The 22979-nt window shown below is 43.4% G+C and overlaps 2 protein-coding genes and 1 pseudogene across 5 annotated transcripts in view; 2 read left to right on the top strand and 1 right to left on the bottom strand.

Moving 5' to 3' along the window:
* CNOT10 (CCR4-NOT transcription complex subunit 10) overlaps positions 1-5251 on the top strand; it is a 30025-nt gene extending 24774 nt beyond the window's left edge. For all 4 annotated transcript variants that reach the window (XM_077302764.1, XM_077302765.1, XM_077302767.1 and 1 more), the window contains exons 16-19: positions 410-445; positions 2342-2469; positions 3741-3816; positions 4755-5251. In XM_077302764.1, the coding sequence (XP_077158879.1) occupies positions 410-445; positions 2342-2469; positions 3741-3816; positions 4755-4909 (395 nt within the window). In that variant the 3' untranslated portion in view covers positions 4910-5251. The remainder of the gene's footprint in view (positions 1-409; positions 446-2341; positions 2470-3740; positions 3817-4754) is intronic.
* A 3207-nt stretch (positions 5252-8458) lies between these two features.
* TRIM71 (tripartite motif containing 71) overlaps positions 8459-22979 on the bottom strand; it is a 57183-nt gene continuing 42662 nt past the window's right edge. Inside the window, exons 3-4 of the mRNA XM_077304793.1 lie at positions 18382-18516; positions 8459-17174 (exon numbers count right to left, since the gene is read on the bottom strand). Of these exons, the coding sequence (XP_077160908.1) occupies positions 15723-17174; positions 18382-18516 (1587 nt within the window). The 3' untranslated portion in view covers positions 8459-15722. The remainder of the gene's footprint in view (positions 17175-18381; positions 18517-22979) is intronic.
* Positions 12796-13300, top strand: LOC143821148 (small ribosomal subunit protein eS12-like; annotated as a pseudogene).

Below are 22979 nucleotides of genomic sequence, written 5' to 3' on the forward strand. Positions count from 1 at the left end.
TCTTCCACCTTTCCTGTGATCTGTACGTTTTGTGGAAACAAAGTAGCCTAGGATAGTTTGTCATTATTTATTACTATGGTGTTTGCAAGTATTAATGTCTAAAGACTGGAATTTCTAGTTAGGTTGTAATACGCTGTCATTCAGTTTTACATAAGTCAAAATCTAGGCTTTCAAACATTTGGATTAAGTCATAACTGCAGTACCAACGTTTGATATAAATGACATCCACTGGCTGCATTTGCAATTAAAATTCCATTGGCTTATTTAGCTTATGTTCGCTTTAAAAAACTGGATGGTTAAAATGCTACCAAGGTGGTGGTAAAAATCCCCTTGCTTCAACAGATGAAACTGCTCATTATTGCTTGTCAAGTTATGCTCATGGTGTTTTCTGGGCTGGTTCTTCCTGCAGGATCTGACAAGGGTGAAAATGAAGCCATGGAATCCTGTAAGTATCCTGCTGTTGGCCAGCTAGCATCTGAGTGTGTGTGTGTGTGTGGGGGGGGGAGGGATAGGATGAAAAATAGAAAAGGGGACCCCAAGGTCACCTAGGAATAAACTGCTCAAAATGCAAGGCAGGTTCAGATGCCCTCTGTATGAGACCATGATCCATCAATGTAGCTGCCCTTAAGAAGCTCATTTCATAGAATCAACAATTCTAGCAGTGGCTGATTTGCGTGTCTTTGAGTGTCTGTGTCATTCAACTGTTCAATATTGTGAGAAAGGTTTAAGGTGACTTGTGTGGCAAAATTAGTGACACAGTGAAGTGAAAAGGATTTTTAGAATTTGCCTCATGCCCATTGCAGCAGCATAAAGAATAGGGACTGGATGACTTGCCCTTTTAGGGTCCTGTAGTTCAACTGCAATAAGTTTCTATGGAAGTTCATACAGATAAAGGTTAAAAATGTGTGGCGTGGACCCACATCCCTGATGTACTCCCAGAGTAGCTGCAATTGGGCAGGTTAAACAACCCTGGGGGTTGTATCTCAATCTCAGCGGGGAGGGTGTCTAAATATGTAAAGCTGGAAAAGTTCTCTTGGCTTCGATAGAGCTTGTACTCTGATTTAAAAACAGCTTGAATTATTAGACTGGAGCCGCCATCTATCAGGTGCCAAACAGATTTGCTCTACTTGATCCCCTTCAAGACCATGTGCTGGAAATAATTCTGTTTTCTTATTGTTCCCTCTTATCACTGCCTCCTCTCCCTGGCTTGTTTAATGTGTTGCCAATTGCTGATATTTTGGGAAAACTTTTTAAACATGCCATGTGTTTAAAGGATTTGTGCACAGGGTCTCAAGGTGCCTGAAACCCTGACACGCTTCTTCATCTAATGCAAATTCTATGGCAGTTCAAGAGCTTCTCTGATGACTCCTCTTCTTGTAATCTTTCCCCACTGCTCGGAGGACTACCACTTAATCCCCCATCTGGAAATGAAAATCACATCTCTCAGGCAGTTGCCAAATATATCTTGGCTGCACTAAAAATCCAAACTACTGCTACTAATTCCAAGCCACAACTAATTCCTATATGCAGTGACAATGTTGCTGTTTTCATCTGAACCTGATATTAAATACTTAATTGAAAACATCTACCTCTTCCTAAAGTGTTGGATGTTTTTCCGTCTTGTATATATCAACCACATTTATACTATTTTGTCTAAAAGCCGATGTGAACTTCCTGGAATGAATGAAGTTTAAACTTTAAAAAGTAATCGTAAATTTGCAGGGGTACATGTGACATTTCAAATATCGCTTAGAGCATCTCTTGAGATATAAAGCCCATGTAGCTTGAAGGATGTATTTGTATTCCCTTCATGTCTGCTGGAACCAACACATAAGGTTCATCCTTACATGTACAAGTGTAGGGAGGGGCAGAAGACAGAAATCCTTGGTTTTGTTGTTAACTCTGAATTTTAGTTTGTTCTCTTAGAAGAAAGAGGGAAAAACTATAGTTTGGACATCGCAACAAATGGTTTGCTTTAGTGATGGCAGTCTGATGACCGAGGAAAAGGAGGCAGATTAAAAAGGACCTTACAGGCTTGCACTAGGGAGCTGCAGCCATTCAGGCCTTCCAGCTTGTTCCTTCTGTAAATGTTTGGAAGTGCTTGTATACCTGACTACCGTGTAAAGCACCAAGTAATTCTTGGTACATCCTGGCATCTTTTTGGGTTTAAAACAAAAGAATATGTGTGTGTGTTGGGGGAATGGAAGCCTGCCCAAAATGGATTGATTTAAGAACCAAAAGGTTAAGGATTTTCCTGGGCTTAGTCTAGATGCTGGTTGATCTTTAGCGTTTGATTATTTGTTTTAACAAACCATTAATTGTATATTTTCTTTTTCCCCAGCTGGCAAGCAAACCCCCCAGTGTTACCCCAGTTCAGTCACTTCTGCACGCACCATGATGCTGTTCAACCTCGGAAGTGCGTACTGCTTAAGAAGCGAGTACGACAAAGCTCGCAAGTGTCTGCACCAGGTAAGAATTCTGTGGCAAATTTGCTAGGGAAGCTAGAAGAAGAAGAGTTGGTTCTTATATGCCGCTTTTCTCTACCCGAAGGAGGCTCAAAGCGGCTTACAGTCGCCTTCCCTTTCCTCTCCCAACAACAGACACCCTGTGAGGCGGGTGTGGCTGAGAGAGCCCTGATATCACTGCTTGGTGAGAACAGTTTCATTAGTGTTGCAATGAGCCCAGGGTCACCCAGCTGGCTGCATGTGGGGAAGTGCAGAATCAAACCCGGCATGCCAGATTAGAAGTCCACACTCCTAACCACTACACCAAACTAGCTCTAGTTAATGTAGCCCATTCTTGTCACCCTTAAAGAGTTGACATTCAAGATCTCTCTAGTTCTGTTCTACAAACTTGATTCTCTTCTGAAGATGCAGCTCCAGCAAAATCTGAACAAAACCTCAGCTCCCTTTCTTACTTGATCTACTTGATCTAGATCCTGGCTTTGATCTAGGCTCCCTTTTCTTTTCAACTTCTCCAGAATTGGGACCCGCATCTTGCCTCATTTCACAGTCTCTGTTCTTTCATCTCTGGATAGACACTTTACATTTGAGATGCTATGAATGGGGCTGTTCCAAAGGGCCAGGGAAGTCATCTATCAACCCCCCCCCCCCCCGGCTCAATGCAGAATAAATCTAAAGCATCCAGCCGCTGCTTAAAGACTGCCAGTGAGGGGCAGCTCACCTTCCTAAGCTGGTGATTCCACAGCTGAACTACTTCCTGTAAAACAAATCCCTAATATTCATCTGGTGCCATTCCACCAGTAATTTAAACCCATTACTGTGAGTCCTCTCCTCTGCTGCCAGCAGGAACTGCTCCCTGCTCTCCTCTAAGTGACAGCCTTTCAGAGACTTACCTGAGGTTTCATTTTTCCTTTCTTCTAAAAGCTGTTGTACTGTTGGGACATACATACTGGCATTCACTTTAATGGGTTTGCACACTATACCAGCCAATAGAACCATTCTCTCTAGCATTTGAGGTGGAAGCAGCATTCACACTATAAACTGCAGAAGAGCTGTGCCAAAATAAAATATCAAAACTTCAGGCAAGAGGGCATATAGTAGAGGAAATGAGAGTGATATTCAGTTTTGTGTTGAATGTGCATTGACAATCCCACCCTGGACTGGCAAACTGCTAAATTTTATGTGGTGGTCTCCTGCCAACTGGTATGCATTTTTCCTTTCTTGAATTGTACATTAAATGCACTTAGCTCCTCTTCCTTCCTTCCTGTTGGTATCCAGGCAGCCTCGCTGATTCATCCTAAGGAAATACCACCAGAGGCTATCTTACTGGCTGTATACCTTGAACTTCAGAACGGTAAGTAACATTGGCAGAAGCACAACCCCACATCCTCTTCACAGTGCGCCAAGCACCGACTATGCATATCATATTGGTGCATAGCTAGTCCTTGACAGAACTTCCTGTTAAAGCAGAGTTGTCAGGCTCATTGAGGCCCCCAGTATGTGAATGAGCCAAGATGTAAGGGCTGGGCAGCCAGTGCCTAGGACAAAGGGGTGATACTGCAAGGCCTCACCACCAGCCCCTCTCCATTCCCTTTCAAGCAGCAGCACAGGCATCCTAGACTAGATCGAAATCAGTTGATGCAGTGAAAGGGCTGGGAAATCTAGCAGGCAGCATGGGGAGTGTTAGGTATGTCAGAGGATTTGAGGTCAAGCAGGGGCATGTGGGAAGAGAGTTTGGGGGTAGGCGGTTCTTCATCCGGCCTTCTCCGGAGGGGACTTCTGATTGTGGGGAGCGGGGCTGGTCATCAAAGGTTTTTATTAGGCAAGCTGTAGAGTTTTGGCCATTGGGCTTAGCTGTCTAGGATTATTTCTAGAAGCTGGTCCTTGGTCCTTCCCGTTTTCCCATCTCTTTGTCGAATCTGGTGCGCTTTGAGTGGATGTTACTGGCGGGGAGTTCAGCCATCCCAAGTTTGCATCTTGCTTAAATTCTGAAACCTTTCCATTTTGTACAAAAGTGTCTAGCCTGAAATGGTACAAAACATTTGCTGACTTGTGGAAATATCCCCATCCCAGACGTCAGTGGTTAAGCACATAGATGGCTCACTCAGGAGAGGGGTTTGCAGTCGTGGACTTTGATCTGCATGTTGCATGTCTTTTACTCTCTTCACTTAAGCAGTGAAAGGGGGAGGGGGGGATTGAATCATGGTTCACCCTGCTGCAAAGCTTCCTGTACAGTACTAATGTCACCACAGCTGATGAGGCACAAAATATCAAACTAAACTTGTTTTGTAGGCAATACTCAGTTGGCACTACAGATCATCAAAAGGAACCAGCTGCTCCCTTCCGTGAAGATGCTGTCTGAGCTGCGAAAGAAGCCTGTATTTCAGCCTGCCCACCTGGTTCAGCCCATTCAAATGCCGGCATTTGCTGCTGTTCAGAGGAAGTGAAGCTCTACTGCACAACTGGCTATCTGAAGGACCATTTGGAATTAGGGTTGTGCGCTCCAGTGCGCCTCGGCGATCACTGAAGCCTGAAGCGGCCAGCACCATGGCACGGAGGAGAGGAGAGGAGTGCCGGCAGTGCGCCAGCTGGTGCCAAGTGGCGCGCCGCTGCCCCTCCCCCTCCATGCTGCAGAGCTGGCCGCTTCGGGCTTCACAGATAGCCAAAGTGCGCCAGAGCACACAACCCTATTTGGAATTTTGTAATAAAGAAGCTACTGTTCTGGTACCTGCACATACTGAAGTGTGCTTGTTTGAATTTTTAATTAAAATAAAATTGGTTTAAAAGAAGGCTGGAGAGTCCTCTTAACTCTATTCCCATTATTTTAGTGGGACTGAAACCTCATAAGTGGATGTTTTTTGGAAGAGTTAATGTATTTGTTCCTGGAAACAGCCCCTTTGTATCTTCATAACAGGATGTTGTATCATCGGTATAACCATTTTATTGTTTATTTTAGTAATGGTTCTTAGCTTAACAGTTCAGACATACTGCTGTTTTTTTCTAATCTCCCATAGCCTTTTCCTGCTTTTATCTTTCCTTCCCCCTTCGGTCCCAGCTGCTGAGACTACAAGGGCTTGTAGGCAGGACCACAGTTCCCCTGTATACCCCTCCCCACACTACTTCTCCTTGACTTTCTCCCGGCAAACTCACCTTTCCATACTTTATCTCCTTCACACATCTCAGCCATCTTCTGTCCTCCAAGTAATGTTCAGCTCTTTCATTGGCGATTTCAGATTTTTTTCCTTGCAATCCTGGGCTCTTCATGGCATCTTCTCTCTGGTTTATGTATCTGCATAGGGGCCTATGTTGAGAACTTGACATATTGATTGATACAAGGGGAAAGCTGCTTTCACTTGGCAATAGCATTCTTCAGAGGCCATGCCCTCTTTCTTTAGACAATAGTTTGCATAGCTATTCAGAATTCTTGAGGAAGTTGTTATGAACATGTGGTGAAGAATTCATTTACCAGATGGAAGCAGGTGGTGAATAATTAACTTGCTCAAGTTCTCCATTGAGAGCCAACATGGTGTAGTTCAGGGGTAGTCAAACTTGTGGTCCTCCAGATGTTCATAGACTACAATTCCCATGATCCCCTGCCAGCATTTGCTGGCAGGGGTTGATAGGAATTGTAGTCTATGAACATCTGGAAGACCACAGGTTGACTACCCCTGGTGTAGTTAACAGCAGCAGAATCTGGAGAACTAGCGGTTGGATTCCCCACTCCTCCACATGCAGTCAGCTGAGTGACCTTGATTAGTTAGTTCTCTTAGAGCTGTTCTCTTATAGCTCCCTCAGCCCCACTTACCTCACAGGGTGTCTGTTGTGGGGAAAGGTGTTTGTAAACCATTTTTGACTCCTTTGAGTAGTGAAAAGCAAGGTATTAAAAAACCAGCTCTTCATTTGCAGCTGTACAGATGTATTGGGCATAACTCTTCTGTAAATTAATTCACCTAGATATTTCTGGAATGAAAACAGCAAAAGCATAGCAATCAAACAAACAGTAGGAAAGAATAAGAGTCCAGTCCTTAAAGACTAAAAAAGTTCATAGCAGGGTATGAACCAATATGTCACATCTGCAGAACTGCTCTTTTCTACTGCGCCAGCCAAACACGGCTGCCCATATTGGTATACCAAATGCAAGTATAACTTTGATATTCAGAGTGTAGAGCAATGAGGTGCAGTCTTTAGTAAGCAGTACTACCTTCAGCAAAACACTCTACGCGTTAGCATTAACTTCATTCTATGGGGGTACATAGCATCCAGCTTAGTGTCAGCATTCTAAATTGGGGGGTACTTATATGAGATTGCTGGCACCTCAACCACCTCTCAATTAAAGTTTACTAATCTATTAAAGTTGTGATTTGAAAGCTCATTAGCTTTTGGAGGCTTGTGAGGACACCATTCCTAGAGATGTCCTTACAGTACTCTGAAAGTATAAGCATAAAAATCTGGCTTGTAGTGCTGTACTTAAAACCGATGTGTTTTTACACCTGGAAGCTGTGACCTTCAGCTCTAAAATGTTAATGTCACCACTTTAACAGCAAAAGGCGAAGTCTCCTTTTTGTAAGCAGCTTGTTATGTAGCTTTAAATTAAAAGGCTGTAAATTTGTCAAGATGCATCAGAATTAATAAGGGTTGCCTGTAAAATGGTTATGAACCCGGAAGGGCAAAGCAGTTTCTCAGGCTTCCAGGACAGGTCATCTGCCTATGGGCCACCACCAGCACTTCCTACGAGCACACGTTTGAAGAAATTAAAGCTGTTCAGTCCTCAAATCCAAACCATGGCCAACATTACCTCGGAGCAACAGCATTGCTTTCTCTGTTCCAAAGACTGAATTTCCAAAAAGACACATTCGGCACTACTTTCCACGTTCCAGCGGAAGGCTCAGACTCATTCCAATTCACGCCCCTTTAGGATGAGGACAGTTTGCCAAGGAAGCAATCCAGGAAGGCCTAGAGCAGATTCCGCTTCTTTCAGGTGTAATGGTCACCACCACTCTCACTAGGACACTCAAGCCAGATGTGCTGTAGTTCTCACACACATCTAGATAGCTCAGAGCAGCCTTTTGATCATGAAGGAACCCCTGAGATATTTTTCAGGCTCCAAGGAACCCCAGGAGTGGTGGCATGTCCCCTCAGAGAAGTAGGAAGTAAGATGCAGGAGCCAGCCAACCACTTGATCATTTACTATTCCATTCATTTACCATTGCCTGTAGAGCAACGGGAAGTGTGCTCCAGTGATGCCAGTGGCCACCCAAACTTCTGGGAAAGGATGTGTTAGCCCCTGGGGAGTTCTCCTGTGATCCCAGCGTTTCTTGGAACTCCGGCTGAAAATCTCTGGCTTTATACTTTGCTTCCTTAGGGTCTTAGAATGAACCAAGTGCTTGAGCCTTGGATGACCATGCTGTCCAAGTGGAGGGAAAGTGCAGGCTCCCAGCCCTGGTGGATGACACCCTTCTGCTTGACTGGTGTGTGAATGTATTGCTCGCTTTGTCTGGCATGGCACCAATCTCCTGACGAGGCTGCAGTCCCATCCCAACTTTGCTAGAGTTCATAGCCTCAGCTTCCAATCTTGAACAGCGAGCTTCCCTAGTCCTACAACTCCGTTCCCTGCTGCACATCCTGCCATGCAGCACATTCTCCTGAACACTCACATGGGGGGAGGTTGGGACTTGAAGAGCACCAGCTCTGCATGTGGAAGGTTCCAGGTTCAGCCCCCAGCATCTCCAGCTATAAAGGATACAGGTACTGCCTGCCTGAGCAGACAGTGCTGGCCTTGATGTACCCATGATCTGATTCTGTATAAGCCAGCCACATAGGTGTTTCATGCTTGTCACCCAGTCATTGGTTGGTGTCCGTTTCTGCATCTAGCCTCATAGCCACCCCAAGAGGAAAGTGAAGCACACACCTTGGAGGGCAGGGGGGGACGGACCGTGCTTGTGCTATATCTGCTAAGAAAGGAACTGCCATTTACAGAGAAGACACAGGCCACAGGGGAAGTGAAACTCACATTTATTTGATTAAACAAAAATAAAAAATGAACTGCATAGAAACATTTTAAAGTCCAGAGAGACAATGACTTTGTTTTAAGGCTGCCAGTAGCTGATACATCGTCTCCTTGCTACCTCCTTCAGCCTTTCCCCATGGACCACAAAGATACATTCAGAAGCCTCCATTGAACACACAAAACTAACATTTTAAGCCTCTTTGAACACAGCTTGTGCCTCACCTGTCCTGCTTTACTCTGCCACCTGCAACAATTAAAGAGTTCAGAACAACAGCTTTTAAAAAAGAGGCTTCAAATTGAAGCGGGGAAATTTGGTTCTCTCTCAACTATACGGATCAGAATATTGCTTTTCTTGCAAGACTTAAACTCTGCTCCCTAATGGACACCACACACCCCAAAAAAGCCGAGTGCCAGACTCAAGGAGGGAATGGTAAGAACACGACCGGTTCGAGAGGAGCCCTTTCAGGAAGAATCCTGAAGTGGTATGTTGAAGTACTTTCAAAATGCAGCAACAACAACAAAAACCTTGCTCAAATAATTTGGATAGAACAACCAATTCTCTCTCTCTGTATGTGTGTGGTTGTCTGCAAGAGTTAATTTTTTTCCATGCTGATTTTTGGACATGTTTCCCTTTTGGTCTTAGACCATGCAATTAGTGTTGAGGCACAGAAAAAAGAAACAGGGAATGCTTTTTTTTAAAAAGGCATGTTGAACCACTGGTACTTTAATAAGTACAAAATCACCCTATGCAGATATACAACAGGTGAGGCACAGCACAAGGAGTATCATTTACAGTTAAGAAAAGTCACCTCTAACAGTCTGGGTGATGAAGCACACGTGACGTTGACTATTGTTAAAAAATCTGGCTTAAGGGGAAGGGACTAAAAACAAGATCTCTCCCTGGGAAAGAAGGCTACATCGACTGAGAAGTATTCTAGAAAGCTACCAAGAAATTTACTAGTTTGCCGGCTTACAGAAAGCCATCTACTCTACTACGTACAGTTAACATTCAGTTACCAAAGCCCTGACAAAAGGAGCTTCACAAACAAAATAAAAAGGCAACCTGAGTTTGTAAATTGATACAATCATGGAAGAGGTCTAAGACCTTACAGGTACACAAAGCTTTTTTTAAAAAACAAAATCTTCCTGAAGGACAATGTACTGTTTAAAGTTTAACAATGATGGAAGGAGCCCTCCCCCTCCCCATCAATGACAGCCAATCTTTGGCTTGTTAACCCGTAAGATCGCTTTATATATACACAAGAAAGGTACATCCACCACCGGCAATGCCTGCCAAACTCAACACATGATCATCGCTAGCAGGTTTCTGTACCTGTTTTCTCCAACTCACGGCTTGAAAAGTGAGACTGAGGAACACCGGAAGGATTAGGATTCTCCTCTCCCCCCAGGACTGCAACTGTGTGCTTCTTTTTGAGCTATACTGCAAACGGGAAGCAATAGATGGAAGGAAATCCCTTAAATAGCCCCATTTAAGCAGCCTTGAGAGAAACATTCTCATACTGCCAGTTGTGCCCCAACCAACAGAAAATAACTCGTTCCAAATCCCTTCCGTCTTTTTAAAAAAGGGGGGAGAATATTGTATCCTGCGATGAAGTCTCACCAGGAAAGGAGAGTTTGGACCCGAAGCATGCTGGGTCCCTCTCTGCCCCCACCCAATTCTTAAAAACTCTTTTGAGAACAAAATCTATTACTTTTCTCTTGAAGAGAAGAGACCTGTGGTCCTAAGAACACTGCAGCTAATGAAGAATATGTTTCACCATGTCAGCCAATAATACCGAAAGATATGAAAATGGTATCATTCTCATAGAACATCAGGTTCATGAAGAATTATCAGTAGATTTGCCTGAGATTTCCAAAAAAAAAATTCTTATTTACACTTTTAGTATGGCCAGCCAAGTATTTCTAAAGAAAGGCAGCCACATGTAAAGTCATTAAGTTTAAATATATTTAAGTTGTGTATCTACTGGGGACAGACACACCATATTTTGCTACTTATAGTCAATCCCTTTTCTCCTCATGTTGCAAAACCGCTTTCTTCTATTACTTCCATGCTAAATTTGAGGTAGATGTTTTGCTTCTTCTCCAAAGTGAGGTAGAACTTTACATAGACTTTGTTCAAACATCCTGTACCACAGCAAACTGTGTTCTGCTGGTTTTTCAAGGACTCTAGGATCAGAAACAGTGTTTGTCTAACGCAAGGACCAGTGTTTTTACTTTTACTTTTAAACACAGCTCCAAATTCTGTGTGTCTAAACTTATTTTTAATTTTAAGAAATACCCTATTACCTTTTGGCACTATTTGGATATACTCACTTTAAAAAAAAACGAAACACAAAATGCTTTGGCACTTTTTAATTTAAACCAGAACTCAACACAGGAAATCTTCTGATCTTCAAAAGAAATCAGATATGGCTAAATCAAGCAGAAACCTCTCTTCAATAAATTAATTTTGGCTTAACTAACTAAAAGAGACAGCACCAATCTCACCCAATTCCAGCAGAACGCCACGAAGGAAGTGCCTTCCTTCTTCTCAAATCCAATTCATTTCAAGATTATTTAAAGGATATTTCAGGTCCCCGCCACAATAAATCCTTGAAGGTTTCCCCCAAAAGAAGTTATACTCCAGGTTTATAACATGAAGGTGCTGCTATTTAGCATCCTCTTGGGCCTTCAGCAATATATATAAGGGGAGGGGGTGGGATTTGGTAGCAACAAGACTGGGTTTATACAACTGAAAAAACAATGTGACTTTGATGGAGAACATTTGGGGCAGAGCAAAAAAGAAACAGTTTATGACACAGCTCAGATTTCTTTGCAAGTGTTTAGTGCACAACCATCAGTCTCCCCCAGGTTTAGAAAATGGTAGAGTGACCTCACCTTTTTCCTAAATCGGGTTTACTAGCTTAGAAGACTATATTAGACGGCTTAAGAAAAATAAGCAGAAGTTAGCAGCTCGTCTACAGACCTCTGCTGACATACTTTTGGTAGGTTTGATTTTGTTCAGTAACCCACTGAAGCCTCTCAAACATGCAAACTTGAAGACTTGAATCCTGAACATGACTCCTAGATCCAATGAAAACCAAGCCTCTAAGGGAAATAATGTGTTGGCATTACATTTCCCCTGCATTATCACACAGCTTAGATTCATAGTTTCATTAAAAAAAATCTCTAATCAGAAGCCACATAAAGACCACAAATGGGATCAAGCATTTTTTTGCACAACTCATAGCTATAACTGTACAGGAGTCATTCCGGATAGCCAAACAGCAGCATTTAAAACCTTATGATACGAAAGCTGAAAATATGTATCAAGTTATCTTTTTGGTTTTTGCTTTATGCCAAAAAACAGCAGATAGAGGTTAACAGCATAGCTATGGAAGAAAAAAAAAAACAAGCCCCACATTCCTTCCAAACAAGTACGGAGATTTCTGGCTTCTCCAAGCTTGTATAGCAAATACAGGAAGAAAGTCGTGGAACTCCAGAGAATTCCACCACCAGTGGCTTCCCACTACACGAAAGGCTGGAATGGCACAAAGGGGATTTTTTATTCAACAACAACATACTAGAAATAATTTGTTTTTAGACAAGCCTGTCAGAAAATGAGAAGGGTGACATCAATAGAAGAGGCAGCCAAGCATCTGCCTTACAATACCCACAAGAGGGCCTATCAACTCTAAAATTAAAGCTTTTTAACCATCTTTGGTAGTTAGAAATGAAAATCGGACCTTATTTCTCCTTACCAAGTCACAAGCAAAATGCTCCAACTTGGAGAACCTAGCGTGCCTTCCAATGTTACAAGAGGATCGCCTACTAAGCATCAAGGAGGAATGGAATACTCTTGTCTCCAGTGGTACACAGGAACTGCATGGAGTCTATAGGACCCTGCCCCTTTCCCAAACTCAATCTACTTCCAGCAAGCATTGTGGTATCTGGCACAGGACAAAACCTTCCCTTTTGAGTAGAATGGAGCAGGCTCATAAAATATATTCTTTGTAACGAAGAATGTCAAGTTGTGACTACAGGATCACCTCAAGAGAATCTTACTGTATGACCCACCCTTTTTTCTTCGATCAGAGAAGCTACTTTGAACATGAACAGCCTCATGATGTTGAAATATGTTTATCTATATCCAGCCTACCACCAAGAGTAACCATGCATAAGGGGCGAAAAATGAGTTGGAGGACTCTACTTTCAGGTGTGCATCATTTATTAGAGGCTACACCAAAATGTTGTCTGATGAACTTTTTCCCAGGGTTGGCTCGTGGAGGCTGTTAGCAACCTTGGGCAGCAGAATCACCACCAACCATGACCCAAAAAGGCATTGCTGCTGGAGGTGCAATGAATGTTAACACCGCCCTTCAAGAGGTGCTTAAGACTGCACTTCTCCATGATGGTTTAGCCCAGGGGTAGTCAAACTGTGGCCCTCCAGATGTCCATAGACTACAATTCTCATGAAGCCCAAATGCTGGCAGGGGCTCATGGGAATTCTAGTCCATGGACATCTGGAGGGCCGCAATTTGACTACCTCTGGTTTAGCCTGTGGAATTTGTGATGGTGCCAAAGCCTTAGACAAATACCAAGCCCACCTTTGTGTTCTTGTGTCACACTGTGATGAACCCATGTATATGTCAAGCTTCCTGAAGTACTTTGTGCCGAACACCAGATCAATTTAATAAAGGTTGATGACAACAAGAAACTGGGTGAGTGGGTTGGTAAAAAAAAATCCTGTAAAGTTGTGGGCTGCAGTTGTGTGGTTGTAGAAGACTATGGCAAAGGATCTCAGGCCAAAGAGTACTTCAAGTGCAAATAAAATACTTTGAGCCTGGAAAAAAAATTGTCTAATGTAAATTAGGTCTGAGGGTTTTTTATTTGAAAAATAAGTTCTGCCATACTGACTCTACAAGAACCTGGAAATATCTGTATGTGAAGAGGAGTTGGCTGGACAAAAACAGTCTTGAGTAAGTTGATTTAAAACTGAAAAGCTTAAAGAACATTCAGAATCTCACCTGTCTGCTCCTCCTTATGTCCTATGAATTCATTGGGTTGCAAGTTCTCTGCTCTCTACTGGCTAGAGGACAACTACATGACAGAACTCAAGTTTCTTAATTACTATAAATTAACTCTGTAAGAAAATGTGAAAAGTGCAACTGGAACAAATCCTGATTATACTAGCTCCAACCAAATTAGTTAAGCGGGCATTTCAGACTTCACATTTAAAGCTTCAAAACATCCACTTAATGGAAGCGGAAACAGAAGACAACACCAAGGATGAAAGCTGATTGCTACTCTGTTGGACTTCCAGTAAGGATCGAGAGAAGGCAGTGCAGCACATGTGAATCTCTTCTCAAAGTAAGCTTGTGTTGGATCCCAGCACCACAAGTTGCAATCTATCACACACCTACTCAGGAGTAAGTTCTTACAGAGTTCAAGGGGACTTACTCCCAAGCAAGTATGCAAGGAAGCAAGATGGCAGGATGTCTATCGGAGAGATCAAAGACTCGAAAGGAATCACATTCCTATATTTTGGTATAAAATATGGAGCTTCTTGCAGAAGTGTAACAACACTTTATTTCTTCAGTGCTAAATGCTGTGGCTGACTTTTAAAAAAGACACTCACTTGTTTTGGTTTCAAGAAGCTTGCACCCTCATTTTACGAGACATTCTTTGGTGCTAGAGCAAATGAGGTAGAGTTTTGGTGGCTTTCGTTCCACCCATAACCTCCAGTCGACCAGAGAAAGCCACAAGGGTGCTCTGGAAATATGAAGGTTCTAGACAGATGTTCCATTCAAAGAGGAAGGGGAGAGGAGAAAGACTGACAGAAGCAGGAAGCCAACTCCATTAGATGAGCCAATACAATCCATTTTCCTTCATCTGGGACTTGTGAAACACACCCTGAATTTCCAAATTTGTGCTTCCTGTTACTTGTCTCTGAAAGATTACACACTTCTGTTGATAAAGCTACATTTAAAAAAAAGAAGTTAATTCTTAAATGCAAGGCTCAAAAACAATTTTGCTTCTTCAGAAGAAATGGAACATTAAGCCCAACTGTTTGGCTCATTGCCTCTCAACATGCATTGCAAATACAACAGTTAGCCTTGTTCACTAGATATACATACATGGCAAGGAAGGGGAGGAGAAAGGGAAAATTTTTTTAAGGGCTTTGGGGGAAGAAAAAGAAGCTCTAAAACAAAAATTCAGTCTTGACAATCAACAACAGCAGTGCTGCAGTCCAAAGAGCTCCTTTTGATGCGAGCCTGGGCTTGCATTTGTGCATCAGAGTCCTTCTGGGCTTTCCTCTCCTGCCCATCATATCAGCAGCAGCCCCCCACGCTGCATCAGGTCACTTCTCAATTTCTCAAGTTTTGGGAGCAGTTTGTCTAGCATAGAGGAAAGGGTCTGCTTCCCAAAAAAACGGGAATCTCAAGGGCCTTCATGCACGAGCAACACTGACCACACGACCCTTTCGATTAGGGGGCCCCCAACCACGAAACTAAGAAGTTAAGCATATTAAAACATTTGTGCATTTTCTTATCAGGTTTGTTTGTGTTGTGGAGTTACTGCATTTGTTCAAAAAATATACATGCAAAATAACAAAACACTAAAATTAAAAAAAAAAAACCCAAAAACAAAATAAAGACGACCCTAAGCTTTTCCTGGTGAATCCCATTCCACTTCTGCAAACAAGAGAAATCGACATCTTCCAGAAATGAGACACTATGTTGAACAGTAAGTCAAACGCACTGAGGTATAAAAAAAGGAGAACAAGGAAAGAGTTCTCTGCTGCAGCAGCATCTAAAAACACAACCCTTCACCCTCCCTCACCCCCCCCCACACAGTATCATCAAAACACGAAGTTAAAAGTATCTAAAGCTACTTTCTTCTTTTTAACGATGAGCGCATGGCTCTTCTGGCAGAATCTACAGAATTTACTACACAAACCACCTAAATGTGCACAGAGAACATGTTTGTGCATGATGCCCCATCCAGGGAAAAAGGGTAGTTTTATAACTGTACTGTGTATATTGTGGAGGTAAAGAACACAAAGATAATGAGGTAGATAAGAAAGCTTAACATCACAGGCTCACTCCCTGCAGATAAAAAAGGGGAAGTACATTCATCTATAAAAAAATTAAAGATGAGGTAGGTTTGAACTAGCGTTGTAATTCTGCGTTCTCTTAAAAGGATTCTTTTTTTTTCCCTGAGACAGTTTCTTCCTAGTACAGATAAACAGATCAGAAGATGAGAATTCGATTGTTTCCAAAGTCAACCACAACAACCATGCCATCTGGGGTGACTGCAATACCTGAAGGACGGTCCATCTGACCAAAGCCACTTCCCTGAGTGCCAAATTTGCATAAGAAGCTACCATTCGGCTCAAATATCTGCACACGGTGATTCCTGGAATCTGCCACAATGATACGGCCTTCCTGATCGACGGCCACACCCTGCGGTCGCAGAAACTGGCCGTTGCTTGTACCTTCGGAGCCAAGGAAGCGGGCTGACTGGCAGTCTGGGTGGATGACCAGGAGACGGTGATTGTTGAAATCTGTCACTACCAGATGGCCTTCGTGATTGAACGTTACGCCCCTCGGGGAATCAAAGTGCTTCCAGAGCGCTCCTTCAAAACCGTATTTATTCAGAAACACTCCCTCAGGGCCAAACAACTGGATCCGATGATTCCTCGTGTCAGACACCAGGATTTTGCCTTCTGAGTTTACCGCCACGTCCCACGGGTAATTAAACTGACCGTTCTTGGTTCCTTTCTCCCCAAACTTCAGAATGAACTGGCCATCAAAAGTGAAGATCTGGATGCGATGATTGTCTTTGTCTGCAACAACGATCCTCCGGGAGGAGTCACAGGCAACGCCAGCTGGCCGATCAAACTGGCCAGGCCTCGATCCCAAGGTGCCAAACTTGTGGTGGAAAGCACCGCAAGGCTTAAAGACCTGGATGCGGTTGTTGCTGCGATCGGCAACAATGATATAGCCTTCTTTGTCTACACTAACGCCCCAGGGACGGCACAGCTTGCCGTCACTGTCCCCCTCGCTACCGAAGCAAAGCCCTGGCAGTCCAATGCCAACGTAACTGCGCCCAGATTTGACCATGACTTTGAACGGGCTGTTTTCTATATGCTGGTTGCACATCATGACAGATATCAGGTGTTCCCCTTCCAGCTGAGGCCTGTAGTTGACAAGATAGGTTCCATTCTGCTGGTCGCAAATGTCTGCTCCAAAAAGATTTCCATCCGGCCCCATTACCACGATCGAGAGCATGTCTCCCCCGGAAAGCCGAGGTTCCCCATCATGGTCATAACCGATCACTGTGAAAGAGGCCACTTTGCCTTGCAGTGCACGTTTGAGACCTTCCCCTGTGGCTTTGGTCAGAGGAGCGAAAGCCCCACTGCTGACAAACCCCATAGATTTGATGGCCATGTACAGTGCCTGATCCGGAGGAGTGAACATGACCCTGTCATCCTCCTGAGGCTGCAGGAAGCCTCGGATGTTCTTCAGCTCCTGTACCTGAGCGAGCATACGGTCGCGAGCCAAGAGGATATCCATGTTTCGGCCTTCCTCTAGGACCTGCTGAACTGCACTGATGGTGTTGTCTAACTTGTTCAAGTTCTGACGTAGCTTTTCAACCTGAAGGTAGAGAGACTTGGCTTTCACTTGGCGGATTTTTTCCACCTAAAATGAAGATTAAAACACACGTGTTCATAAGCTACGGACTAAAATGCAATAGAAGTGTTATTTTGCTGCTAGGTCAGATGAGGCTGGCCTTGACCAATAGATTCAGGTGTGTAGCCATTAGGATTGGGCGCTTTGGTGCCCAAAGCAGCCGGTCTCTCCTGGCGCAGCAAGCACCGTGCCGCGGGGGGGGGGGGGGTGCTGACGTCAGCACACCGGTGGGACTACACATGCTGACGCCCACGCCTCCCCTCACCGCGGTGCTTGCTGTGCCGGGAGAGACCAGACGCTTCGGGCACCGAAGCGGCCAACCCCAGTAACTACGTTGGCCTGAAGCAGCAGAACAAGGTTTGAGTCCTTTAAGACCCAGCTTTCCTGTGCATGCACAGCTGGTATCTGAAGAAGTGAGCAATCACACAAAAGCTTATACCTTGAATAACACTTTGTTGATCTTAAAGGGCCTCAAACCTTGTTCTGCCTTGACCAATGCAACTCAATTGACAGAAGACCTCTTTTGTTCCAAGCTAGGGAAGAAACAGATTGCTGGCCGTGAGCTTTTAATTTTTCTGTAACCGAAGTTCTTAAACTGAAATATTTTAAAGAATGGAACTATTTTTCCTCACCTCACTGATGTAAAAACTTATCGTATCTAAACTCTTATTTTATTCAACCGTTCACAGCTCTGTGAACAATCTATTTAAAAACTTAAACTTAAACTTAGACTTAAAAACTCAGACGGAGACATTGCTACTCAATGGAAATTTCCTTATTTGTATTATGCTCATATGGGCAACATGTTCACCATGACAAGATAGTACAGTGGATAGATAGCTTTAGCCTGTAGGTCAAATAAGCTGCTCCCCTATCATACAGCCATTAATATTTGGTTAAGACTGCCAACCAGTCTCTTTGCTTCAGTGACTGAAGAGTGGTGCAAAGAGAAGTTGCAGCATCAGTTTGGTTGCAGCCGGATGTGATGTCATGGCATCTAATTCCCCAGTCTCTGTGGTAAAAATGATAAGATTTTGAAAATTCCTAGAGTGACCTGACATTACTTCTGGGCCAAATTGGAAGTGGCATCAAGACCTTGCTTCCCAACCTTCATTCTTGCTTCTGGTGGAAGCAGGAGATTGCCTGCCAGATCAGGCAAAGGGATAAGCCTATATGTGGAGCAGCAAGTAAACATCACACAGTAATTAAACATTACCTTCCACAGCAGCTCACACTCCCTTTCTTCCAGGGCCTTCTTGTGCCTAGAGGTCACAGCCTTTACTTCAGATTGTACCATCTTTGCCTTCATCTCAACTTGCTCTGCTACTGCTTGAGCTTGCTCAATACTCAGCTGCAAGGGGAAGGAAGAGAAGATTGCTTCATCAAAGTCGTTAAAAATCAGCGCACAGGTCATTCCTCATGCAACCAGTTATTCCAAAACTGCAGCGCAGGAAGACTCTATGTTTATTCTACATGCTCAAGTTCTTTATTATATCGTCAGTTTTCGTTCCCATGGGAAAACACTTTTCTGCCAGTAACTTCCTCTTTTCCCAAATAAATGGGGATAAACGTCTCAGGGACTGTGCCCTGCATCAAAGGGAATTTCCCTGCCCAATTGCAATTGCAACCAGATAAAAAAATAGTACAGGTGATTGTACAGACATTTCAAATTCTCAGTTGCGGAGCAGCCATAGGGAGGTGCAATAACGCTGCAGTGTGAGTATAAATAAATTTAAAAAATGAATATCCTTTTTCTCCCAGGATCCTCAGGTGGAATGTTGGAGGTGTGGGGGAAGCAAACATAATTTTAGACTGACCCAAACATGCAGGCGAGGGAAGCTAAACTCTACAATCTCTCCTGACTAGACATTGCTGCGTTTGGTTGATCTCAGCATTTTTCACGCACAGCTGTTGACTTCTAATGTCAGAACCAGGTAGAAAGAATATTTCAAACACAGGAGCAACACATAGAAAGAGATACCCGCTTCACCTGCATGCTCCAATTTTGTAAAGAACAGAGCACACGCAAACAAGAGAGAGGGCATTTATATCATTAAGAACTGTGTAGCTGTTGAGCAATTCTGAGAAGTTGGGAGATCTCTGGAATGTGACCCTCATCAATCTCTTACATGGAGAAATCTCGTGTCCTTCATCATAGGTCTACTTCACGTCACCTGGTTTGGCCCTGTTTTTGGTTGCCTGTGCTGGGTAGGAGGCAGGTACTTTTGGCTTGCTCTGCAGCAGCCAGCCTCTCTTCCAGATTGTACATGCAGCCTTTACAGGCATGCTGACTATTGCAGGGAGATGAGTGTAAGTCTCCCCTTGCCACCTACACATGCAGCTTCCATGAAGACTTGCTTTAAAAAGGCAGGTGAAACAGAAACGATAAAGGTAAAGGTATCCCCCTGTGCAAGCACCGAGTCATGTCTGACCCTTGGGGTGACGCCCTCTAGTGTTTTCTTGGCAGACCAAGAAAACCACCTGCGCCACAAGAGGCTTTCTAATGAGATGATAGTTATTACAGAACTACAAGCCAAGCTTCTTGATTTGATGCCATAGTCTTTTCTGCACTCTCTCCAGACCCAAAGGGGATTCTTCCTGGGATCTTCTGAACCACTCTTCCTGTTCCAATGAGGTAGAGAATAGCTAGGACAAGCTCTTTGTTTTGGGCAGGGGTAGTCAAACTGTGGCCCTCCAGATGTCACCGGACTACAATTCCCATGAGTCCCTGCCAGCATCTGCTGGCAGAGGCTCATGGGAATTGTAGTCCAATGACATCTGAAGGGCCGTAGTTTGACTACCCCTGGTTTTGGGGTACAAAACAAGAGGGTGTCAGGAAAGGTCTTAGTGGGCACCCACAAGGCACCATGCTGAGGATCACTGTGATTCTGGGAGTCTGAACTGACACCAGGTGACAGTTATTAAAAGTTTATACAAATCGGGAAAGATTAGTGACCCATTCATCCACAGCCAATCTCTTTCGACAGTTTCCTTTTTTTAATCTTCTACGTTGTGTCTCAAAGGTATCATTAGAAACAAACTTTTTTGTGTTTTAGGGTTAGACACGCAGTTTGCCCTTGTTAGCTCATGGTCATCAACTGAAATGTAGTTAAAGATTAGATATAAGCCAAAACTTGCATTCCACTTAATGGTATGTAACAAGACAAGATACAGGTCACTTCCCATAAGTCTATTTTGAACACTTATCTCCCCACAGAATTAACATGTAGAAGAAGAGTTGGTTCTTATATGCCACTTTTCTCTACCCGAAGGAGGCTCAAAGCAGCTTACAATTGACTTCCCCTTCCTCTCCCCCCAGCAGACACCCTGTGAGGTGGATGAGGCTGAGAGAGCTCTGATATCACTACTCGGTCAGAACAGCTTAACAGTACCCTGTCAAGCCCAAGGTCACCCAGCTGGCTGCATGTGGGGGAGCTCAGAATCGAACCCGGCTCGCCACATTAGTCTGCACTCCTAACCACTACACCAAACTGTATTTTCCAATCATTTTCATACAGAGTGGAATTAAGGAACTATTAATGCAGCCCACCACTTGTCCAGGGCCAACAGAAAACCAGCACTGGATGATAGGAGTGTCAGTCTAGGACAGCCTTCCTCAATTTTTTACCATTAAAAACCCAAAACATTCTTCAGGCTTTGAGAAATCCCAGAAGTGGCATGAAGCATAGCTGTGTACATGTCCATCCCATAAAATAAGCACAAAACCCACTCCCCCCCCCCAACACTTTAACAACTACCTCAGGAGGGCTGCCACAGGCTGCATGTGGAGGAGTGGAGTCAGCTTGGTGTGGTGGTTAAGAGCGGCAGCTTCTAATCTGGTGAGTCAGATTCAATTCCCCACTCCTCCACATGCAGCCAGCTGGGTGACCTTGGGCTAGTCAGAGTCCTGTTAGAGCTGTTCTCACAGAGTAGTTTCTCTCACAGCTCTCTACCTACCTCACAGTGTGTGAGCTCTGGGGAGAGGAAGGGAAGGCAATAGCGGGGTATATTTTTAATTGCTTCATGGCCAGGAATCTTCCTGTTCATCTAAGGAGACTAGTATTTTAAAAGTGTGCAAGAAAGTAGGGCTCATCTTGAGAAACTTACACCCTGGCCTTCAGTGTCCAATATGTGTAGTTCCTTCTACCCGACTCTCCTCCTCACTTTTGTTTAACCGCAGGCAGAATTGCCTGGATCTAACTCTAGGAGTTTCCTATAACAGGAAATTGAAAGAGTAACTGATGTTTACTCCATGTAGCTAAGTTGATTCAAACTCATTATATGGCTTTTGTTTTAGAAACTAATGATATTTAAATCCCTACATAATTTTGTGTACAATTAGTGAAATCTGGCTTGCTTTATATACATTTTAGGACTACTCTTTCAAGTGATGTTGGAATAAACCTGTACCACCTGAAAAATGTATTCTCTGAGAATACAGATCTGTAATTAGGGGAAAGATCTCCTGCCCCATATGTTGTTTCTTTTCTTTAATGGGCACTAGTTGGTCCTGGATGATTCGCTGGCTTAGTTTCCTGATCTACATTTGATATTTAAAATAAACTCTTGTGCCAGCAGGTGGAGCTATTCAGAAGGAGACAGAAGGGAAAAGAGAAATTTATTTCAGTTTCAGAATTCTTTGATATATATAGTGTTTCAAGCTGTCAATAGGACAATGTTCATAATCCTGAAAGGAAATGCCTTTCAAGCTCAATAGCAAATGACCACATCAAATTACAGCCTGACAGAAAAATCAGAGTGCCACAGCTGATATAATAATAATAATATAAAATCTCTATAAAGCTCTCTTTCATTGTAAGATAGATCTATTCCACTAGTTAAATGGCATCTGCCCACAGAAAATTATGAATTTGGATGGATGGATGCGGTCCACTGAAAAATTCTTTATTCCTTCATCACATACTTCAAAGATTTGTGATTATGTTGTACTAGTTCAGAGATCCTTTTAGCCAGAAATAACAGCAAACTGGCTGATCTCCTGAAGGGAAGAACCTGAACCATAACTCACCTGTTATTATAGGGTACTGTTATGGGATGTCCCATTCAAGATGTCCTCTGCCTCAGAGGGAGAATGACCACTGAACACTTACCATGAAACATCCTTCTCCTCTGAAGACAGGAGGACTTCTTGACCCTCCCACATCATCATCATCATCACCACCATCATCATCATGATTGGCATACTTCTGTCTCAATTCTTCATTCCAATTTGAATTACGTAGTATATCATTACATTGTTGATTTTTCCTATAGATATTATAGTTGTAGTTTTCTTGAAGTTACAGACTGCAGAGTTACTGGAACTGAGGAAAGGGTTACACCCACAAAAAGTTGTTCTTGCCCGTAAGTGAATGGTGGGAATCACCCATCTAAGATGTCCAGTCCTTAGAGAAAGGCCCTTCATGGTAGGTGTCCAATGATTGTCAAGTTTTCCTTTGCCACAATATCTTCTTGAAGGTGCAGTGACCAGAACTGTATACAGCATTCCAAATGAGGCTGCACCATAGATTTCTACAAGGGTATTATGATGCTCGCTGATTTTTCAATCTCCTTCCTAATAATCTCTAGCATAGCATTTGCCTTTTTAAATTGTGGTCCACACACTGAGCAAACATCTTCAATGAGTTATTTACCACTACTCCAAGATCTCTTTCCTGGTCAGTTACTGCCAGTTCAGACCCCATTGTTGTTGTGTAGTAGTTAAAGCCAGCTCAGGTTCCATCAATATTGTACAGTGGTTAAAGCCAACATGGTGTAGTAGTTAAAGAGCAGCAGCCTCTAATCCAGATAACC

This window comes from Paroedura picta, chromosome 11 (genome assembly GCF_049243985.1).
Source record: "Paroedura picta isolate Pp20150507F chromosome 11, Ppicta_v3.0, whole genome shotgun sequence".
Lineage (NCBI taxonomy): Eukaryota > Metazoa > Chordata > Lepidosauria > Squamata > Gekkonidae > Paroedura > Paroedura picta.